Source organism: Sciurus vulgaris, assembly GCF_902686455.1.
Source record: "Sciurus vulgaris genome assembly, chromosome: 4".
Taxonomy (NCBI): domain Eukaryota; kingdom Metazoa; phylum Chordata; class Mammalia; order Rodentia; family Sciuridae; genus Sciurus; species Sciurus vulgaris.
Window position 1 is genome coordinate 116,855,937 of NC_136464.1, and position 8,590 is coordinate 116,864,526.

General features: G+C 39.1%; 1 protein-coding gene across 3 annotated transcripts in view; it reads left to right on the forward strand.

Annotated features, from left to right (window-relative positions):
- TBC1D4 (TBC1 domain family member 4) overlaps positions 1–3,740 on the forward strand; it is a 174,070-nt gene extending 170,330 nt beyond the window's left edge. For all 3 annotated transcript variants that reach the window (XM_079138917.1, XM_079138918.1, XM_079138919.1), the window contains 2 exons: positions 559–735; positions 3,075–3,740. In XM_079138917.1, the coding sequence (XP_078995043.1) occupies positions 559–735; positions 3,075–3,308 (411 nt within the window). In that variant the 3' untranslated portion in view covers positions 3,309–3,740. The remainder of the gene's footprint in view (positions 1–558; positions 736–3,074) is intronic.
- Positions 3,741–8,590: the final 4,850 nt, after the last annotated feature.

An 8,590-nucleotide genomic window follows, 5' to 3' on the forward strand; every position in this document is an offset into this window, starting at 1 on the left:
TGGAGCTGTATATTTTTGAAGATTCTCTTTGTGGTAGAATATATAAATGATTTCCCAGAGGCTCACATGGAATAGCAAATGGATGAAACCATTTATTAAAGACCTTTCTGCCCCATTGACAAATACATTAGAAATGCTTTTGTTCTCTGTAGTATCAAAATATACTATTCAATTTTGCTTACTAATTAGCAGCAGTTAGCTCTAGCATAATTACTCAATAACTGATCTTGTTTATCTGATATACTACATTTCAGAAGACAGTTTCTAGATTATGAATATCTTAGTTGCAAAATACCCTTGGACATTAATTTATTCTCATGACTTGATCTCATAAGAATGTTTCCATTGCGTAAAAATATTCTGTTCTTATATTAATTGTCTAATCTCTATCTGATTTATTCCTGTATTGATAGTCATACCTATTTTTTCCCTTTCTGTATGTTTTAATGTTCTTCGTTAATAAGTATTCAGAAATAACATGAAGTATGCCAATACACAGAAATTCTATCTTGGTGTATGTACTGAAGGCCACGCTAACCTCTGGTGTTTCTATGGCAGGTGTTTGAGATGGATATTTCTAAACAGTTACATGCCTATGAGGTGGAATATCATGTGCTGCAGGATGAGCTTCAGGAATCCTCATATGCCTATGAAGATAACGAACCTATGGAGAAGCTGGAAAGGGCCAATAGCCAACTGAAAAGACAGAACATGGACCTACTAGAAAAATTGCAGGTAAAGAAAGATTTGACCAAAGAAGTACATGAACGTTCCTACAGGCACAGAAACTGTACTGGGAATGACAGGGTTGTAATATGTGGATGGAACTACTGCTAAGGGCAGTAGTGTCAGATTGCGTTCAAGTACCCTGGGGGCTATGAATGTACTTATGGATTTAAATATCACTTGGGAGAGAAAAATGCACACTCCCAAATGGTGGAACAGAATATGGTTAAATTCTTACTGCATATTAGACATATTTGGCTAAGTTCAAGGGAGAAACAATTGAATATGAGAAATTAGGAAAGTTTGAGCTGGACTCTGAAAGGTTGGTAGAAGCAGGAAGTGAAGAGGGCATTCACATTGGTCACCAGAGGGGTAGCACCAATAGGGAGGATGTGGCAGAGCACCAGAGTTAGCCTGGTATTAGTTTATGAGTTGCGTTGGGAGAGGTGAGGCAAATATGACAGAGACTGAGGGGTAGGTGACTTTCAGTGTTAAACCTAAGAACATGACTTTAAATCCTGTTAAGAGGGAAATTTTTCATTGTTTTTGAGTCATGCATTAGGAAAAAGAATCTGAATTTTTTTTTTTTTTTTCCCTAAGAATCTGAAAATCTTGATGGGGACAATTAGGATGGGGAGAGAAGGTAGAGAGGCCAACTAGAAGACATTTGCAAAAATCTGATTGAGGAAGATAAGAATTATCTAGAGTAAAACAGAAAGGGGAGGAGGAGACTCTGGGTGAATTGAATAAAAACATGTAACATAGTTCCTGCCATCTAGGAGTTTACAATTGAGAATATAAAATATGAAATATTTATTTATAAATATATTTTAAAAATGCAATGATTGATGATAAAGTAGTATTCTGCATCTGCACTTAGTCTGATGTGTGCTTTGTGTTCATGACTGGAGGTGGAAGGGCCTTAAACATGCTTCGGGGGTGGAGGTTAGCAGGTATGTTAGTCTGTTTTCTATCTGTAATGAAATACCTGAGACTGAGTAACTTATGAAGAGAAGATTTTCAAACTCAAAGTTTAAACGCAGTCTAAACTATGTGGTGCTGGCCCTTGCAAGCCATGCCCTGTGACCCCCTGCCGCATCACATGTCAGAGGTCCTCTTGGTGGGAACTTGTGGGAGGGGGAGTGCTCAAGTGGTGAGAAAGGAATCCAGAGGGACTGGGGAGGTCCAGTCTTGCTCTTTGATTACAGAACTCAAAAACTAACCAGGGTCCTATGAAATCTACCTTAATCCCTCTAGGGAAGTCCCCACCCCCATGACCTAAGGACCTTCCTCTTAGTCCCACCTCTTAAAGGCCCCACCACCTCACCTCATAATATTGCCACACTGAGGACCAGCCTTCCAACAAAGGAGTTCTTGGGGGACACACTCCATATCTAAACCATAGCAGCAGGTGACACTTCTTCAAGGAGATGAGCGCTAAGTTAGGGCTTTATTTCCTAATGGCCCCTTGACTTCTATTCACCCACACCCCTTTTCTGCCCTGCCATTCCCCTGCCTCTAAACTAGAAGACACTCAAACTGCTTCCATTTGGTGAGTCCTCTGTCCAAATCAGTTGGGAGAGAAATAGGTTAGAAATGAGGGATTTCTACAGTAGTTTCTCCCCAAGAATAGGAGCACTTAATTTCCCTCACTGTATCTCACATCAGCTCTGGCTCACAGAAACTTTGATCATTTTTCCTATTCAAAAATGAGCCAACATGGCTTATTTTAAAACAAACCAACAACTGGGGTATTGACCCTTATTATTCAGATATTTCAACCATGACAAATTGAGCATTTTCTAACTGGGGAAGGCTAGTTGGCACCTGTTTTATGTTAAAGCTTGCTCTTAATTGTTATAGACTTGTTCATGACACTTCCGTGTAGTCATCTTTAAGTTTTCTTGAGCGCTCTCATACCCATAAAAACTGCTGGAATCCCAAGTATGTTTTTCCAGAACCCACCCTGCATGTCCAGTCAGAGGGCAGAAAGTAGCTTTGAGCTGCACAGGGTGGTGTCAGGAATCCCCTCTTTTGCCTTTAGCCAGGCCTGACCCTAGGGAATGATGGTGGGCATGGAGTGAGGACTCCAGCATTGTGGGGTGATGATTTAGTATTGCATTATTCATATAGTCAGAAGAGATTAATCTTCTTAGTATAATAGCAACCTAAAAATAGCCTTTTTACATACTTCATATAATATTTTACAAAGTGATTTTTTTTTACCATTGGCTAATATAGACATTTTTTTATCATTGGTTAATATAGCAGCCTGTCTGCTGCTGTAATTAAGAACTAGACTTTACATTTTTCTCTGGGATGATTTTATTTTATTTTTTTCCTAACAGGTGGCTCATGCTAAAATTCAGGCCTTGGAATCGAACCTGGAAAATCTTTTAACCAGAGAGACCAAAATGAAGACTTTAATCCGGACCCTGGAACAAGAAAAAACGGCTTATCAAAAGACAGTGGAGCAAATCCGGAAGCTGCTGCCGGCAGATGCACTAGCCAACTGCGAAACGCTGCTGAAAGACCTAAACTGCAACCCTAACAACAAAGCCAAGGCAGGAAATAAGCCATAGTTCAAGATGTACTGTCTCAGCGGAAAGCGCTCCTTTAGAATATTGGAGAGGAAGAGCCCGAGTGCTGCTGGCCCAAGCTGGACATTGAAGCTGGGCGAGCCACCGGTGCTGGTGCTGAGCCCGCCAGCAAGTGGACCTCGCTCTCATCAGAGCTCGCCAATCCCAAGCCGTTGTATATGTACACAGACGCTCTTGTTGCTAACTCTGTACATACATATGAAATGGACATAAAGAGTTCATACTTTCAAATAAAGTGAGTAGACATATATTTAGAGCATTTTTTAGGCAGAACTTCATGAAATCCATACCAAAGGGAAGTTCAAGTGAAATTTCCCTTGGGTACATGTGAAATCTTTTTGTCTTTTTAGCAAAACAAAGCTAGAGCATCTTTGTATATTGAAATATACTTGAAAAAAATGAATGTATTTTTTTCTCCAAAGAACAGCATGTTTCACACGATGGTGGAAAGGTGGAAACATTTATGTACCTTTATGTGTACCTGTCCTAAATTCTACTGACACTGTCTGAATGAGGAAAGCTAGTCATACTCTAGTAAGTTTTTTGGGAAGGTGGGGTCTTTTTGCTCTGCCTGCTTTGTGCCAATGAGCATGTTACATCTTCACGTATTTTGAGTCTGGTGAGGCTTCTCTTTAGACACAAATAAGGAGAAAGCAGGACATTGTGGCTGAGTCTGCCCAGCTCAAGGTAAAAAGAATGTTGCTAATTTTTTAGCAAACTAGACCAGCATTATTACTCAAACTGAAAATATCAGGCCTTGAAAATATAATTTAAGGACCTAAATTGTCTCGGTTAGCTTCCTACCTTTTTATTTAAATGACTTCTGCAGTTGTGAACAGTTCCTTGGTGCCACAGTAACTAAGTGACACAGATTTTCCATTTCCCCACCAAATTTGTAAAAGCCCACAATTTAGTTCTTTTGACTTTCAATTTAGGATAAGGAAATGCAATTATGATTAATTTTTCTAAAGAGGACATACTGTGTTCAGATACTTTTATTTTTTATTTTTTTCCAATTGACAGAATCTAATAAGCTATTAATCATCTTCCCCTTTCATGTGAAAATTAGGAGAACTGTGAAATGTTTGGGAAAAACTGTTGAAATCTACTGGAAGGGAAGGGGAAAGTGGCACCAAGCCCAACCCAAACCTACAATTCTGATTTGGACTCCCAGCTTCCGCTGCCTGCAAATAGCTCGTTAGAAGATATTCATGCATGCTGGGTCTACGGAAGGGAAGTCATTTTTCAAACTACACGTGCAATTCTCCCTTTCAGCGATGATTTTACGATAGTGCCTCTGAAAATCAGTGCAGCTTTTTTGCCTTTCTAAACTATTTATCGGCACTGCTTTTTGCAGCACTTTTATTTTCACAGATGGATTATTTGGGGTAATTTTCTTCAAAGAGAGTTTGTTATACACAAGCTGAAATGTATTATAGAGTGCAAGAGTAAAGCTCTAAAGGGTTCAGAAAATCTCCATGAACAGATGACAAACATCTGAAACCCCCATTATGACTGGGTAACAGTGAAAGTACATATTCTTGTTGCAGATCAGCATGCCCTTTAATCTCCATGGTTTCTTAGAAAGACAATAACTTTTTTTTTTTTTTTTTAAGTAAAGCAAGTTCATATCACTTCTGGGTTCTAGAAATTGCTGATTCTAGGTACCCGATTCACTTGGGGACTGTCAATTGTTTTGTTATTAGATTTCCTGAAAATTTCTCCGTTTATAGGAAAGGATAATTTTCCCTATCAGGAATAATATGTCAAATATTATCACACTATATGGTGAGACAAATTGACTTATGGGTGTGATATACAAGTGATAGCCAAGAAGTCTTCAAGTGGGGGGAGGAAACCTTTTCTTTCTGTTATTCAGTGTAAAGTAGACTTTATTCTGGATGTTTAATGCCAGCATTATGAGTTGTATTATGGTGTTCAGAGATTAAGGTGACTTGGATACAATGTTTTCTTTTGAAAATGAATTTTCTTTCTCATTTGTGATTTTTAAAAATGTTGCACCAGTTATGCTCCGTACATTTTACATCTTCATCAGGTTAATGTAATGTCTGGTTCATTTCCAATAAATACATTTAAGTTTCCTTGACCTGTTGATTCTACATTTGTTACTCTTTGGGGAGAGAAGCTGCCCTTGGAGAGAGACCTTTAAATAAAACCTGCATGGGCTGCTTGGATTGTTACTACTTAAAATTGGTATACTGATAGTCTTCCTTACAGAATCCCAGACAACAAAGATAATGTCATAAATATTCATGAGAGTATATTACTACCGGTTTTCACTTTTTCTCAATGAAGCCTTTTGCTGATGATTATGGAAAGCAAAAGGCAACCACACTGACAGGTTTTCGTTCTACTCCTTTTATGTTCTAGGTCTTCTCAGAGCAAGAAAGTGTAGGAAAAAATACATATTTTTAATTGCATAATTGCTTCTGTATACTTAAGGGCATTTACCAATGGATATAATATGAATATATTTTCTTAAAAATCAATCTTACTAGAATATTCTCAAGTAAGTTTGCAATCAGATTCAAGGATACGATGTCATGTTGCTAACTTTAGGACTAAAACTTTTCATCTTGCAATGTAGGTAGGAATTTAACATTTGAAAAGGAAGCAGTATAGGCTTAATAGTATAGTCTCTTAATAACCATGTTGACTTACCCATTTAATTACCAATTTGTTTCTCACAGTGCTGATGAGGAATAAGAAATCTATCATCTGATAGCATGAAGTATTTTGTCCTCTACCATGATGTGAGACTCTCATTAACTCTGACATAATGAGAAAAAGCACTGGATTCAGGGTGGGAAGTATTAGATCTCAATCTTGGTTTCACTACTGGTGTTTACTCATTCAACAATCGGATTTTGTGACCAGGTTCCAAGCTGCATGTCAAGTATCCAGAGGTGGAGCAATTACAGTCCTTGTCCTCAAAGAGCTTGTGGTCTAGGTATGAAGAAGGGACTAATTAGAAAACAAGAGAGTTTGGGGTGTGCAAAGTAATCCAGACAGGAATCATAGCACTTGACAAAGGGCAGGGGCTGGATAACACCTGAAGTGGGTATGAAAATCGTTCCGAGACAGGGTGGTGTGATCAGAATTTGAAAGCAGAAGTTGTGTAGGTTGTGTAAAGCAGTATACGAAGGAAAGAAGATGATACTTAAATCAGAACTCATTCCTTAAGCCTAAATCATACTTACTCTAGTGAGTGTAGTCCCATGGGGGTATAGTGAGAGAGGAGTCTTCTGACAGACAAGGACTCTCACAAAAAGGTCCTCGTGGAGCATGTGAAGGAGGCTGAGCTCTCAAATAGCCAGTAAAGTGGAGAGACAGGTTTGCTGCGATCCATTTGATACATTTGGGCAGAAACTAGGGAGAAGAATTGCAATTAGGCGAATGTAATAAAAATCCAAATCAGAAAATTAGTAAGAACCTGATTAAGGGCACTGAACTTGGAGAGTCAAACTTGACTTCTTCCTTTCCAATAGTAGTCAGTCAGTAACTGAACCCTGCTGTTTTTTTCTGCACAGTATTTACCTACCCATTTTCCCTGTCCACACAGCAGCTACCTTAGTGCACGCCCTTGTTGTAGTGGGTTAAACACCATTCTTGACTTCTGGGAACAAGCTCATAAGCCACAGATGTGGAGGTACTTGCCTCTTGTTTTGCATAGTAACAAATGCAAGTAGAGGGTGGGGCTGGACGGTTCAGAAGAGATGGGGGAAGGACCTAGGATTGCGATGGAATTAGCTGGAAGCATAGGAAAAAAGCAATAGAACTGTGCCCCAGTGGGAATTTTGGAGCAGAATACTATTTGCTTCAGTAACCTCTTCTCCCTGAATGTTCAGTACAATGTCAATAATTGGTGCTCCACATTGTGGAGCCAGAATTCCTTTGATGCTAGTTCTCTACCAAGGTATGTATAGCACCAGAGGACATCTGAGGGAAACCTGCCAAATATGGGTTAGTGTCTCTTACCCGGATCGTTCCTTGTCATTAGAGTCCTTCACCTCAAGAAAAGGGACTTTCTCAAAACGTTCATCTCATCAAGTTTATCCGTAGCCTAAAACTTCAAAGACTTACCCTTACTCCCAGAATCAAGTTCAACCTTTGACAGGAGGGTCTTCCCAATAATCTGTCAGTCTGGTCTCCTGCTTCTGGCTGGGTCTTATCCTCTGTTCTGTGAGCCAGCTGTCTGGCTTGCTGTACCTCTGCAGAGGGGCTGGAGTGCGCCCTTCTTCTTGCATCTTGCTGGGCTCCCTCCTTCGGGATGCCCTTGGGCCTCTGTGGCAGGTTGAACCCCAGGGAGGGGTGTCATAGCATTAGCAAGGGGAGCAGGATTGCTGGACTTCAAAGACATCTCAACACCCCCAGGAGCGGGTAAGCATACTAAAAAACTAAAAGCCAACTTCATAGTTACCCTGCTACAAAAACATGTTAATGAATATCGGATAAATTGAGAGGTAGGTGTAATTATATTTAGCATCTTATGTTTCTTGATGGCCTAGTGGGTCAAGCACTTTGTTAGAGGTTGGGACCACAAAAAGATCTCATTCTTGATTGAGTCAGTTCTTATCTGACAAATTCACGTTTTTATAAAAAAACAAAACAAAACAAAAAAAACCCAACCAGAATGTGTGGAGTAACATTTTGTAAATTGTGAAAGCATTCTACTGCTTCGTCCTTTATCATAAATGCTATATGCTGTGTATACGGTACAATTTATATCGTATATGGCATATTGTACTGTTTCTTACACCCCAGACCAAATATATTACAGTAGGTAATGGAACTATAATAGGTCTCTCACACTGAATAATCCAGGAGCATTATTTACTTAGACTAGAATGTGGATGGTACTCCCTGGAACTATTTAATAAAGCAGTTGATAAGATGTTTAACATTTTATATAGTGTACAGACTGTACTAAGAATAGAGACCCACTTGTCCCATACTGTCCCATATTTACATGATTTTACTGTTCCACTGGAATAGCAGTATTCTTTGGAATAGTTTTGTATCCAAGAGACTCTTTTCCAGGAATATGACGTTATTGTTCTTTACAGGAGCTTCTCAAAAGACCCAGGAACTTTTCAGTAGACAATTTATATCCCAAGACTCTTTGAACTTCTCCCTTAGAAATGCTTACTTTGTTTTTTTGAGCATACATGCTCTTATTTTGTCTTTTTCAATTTTCCTTTGTTTATCTTATACTTAATTCCTGTTTTCGTTCTCTGGTCCCT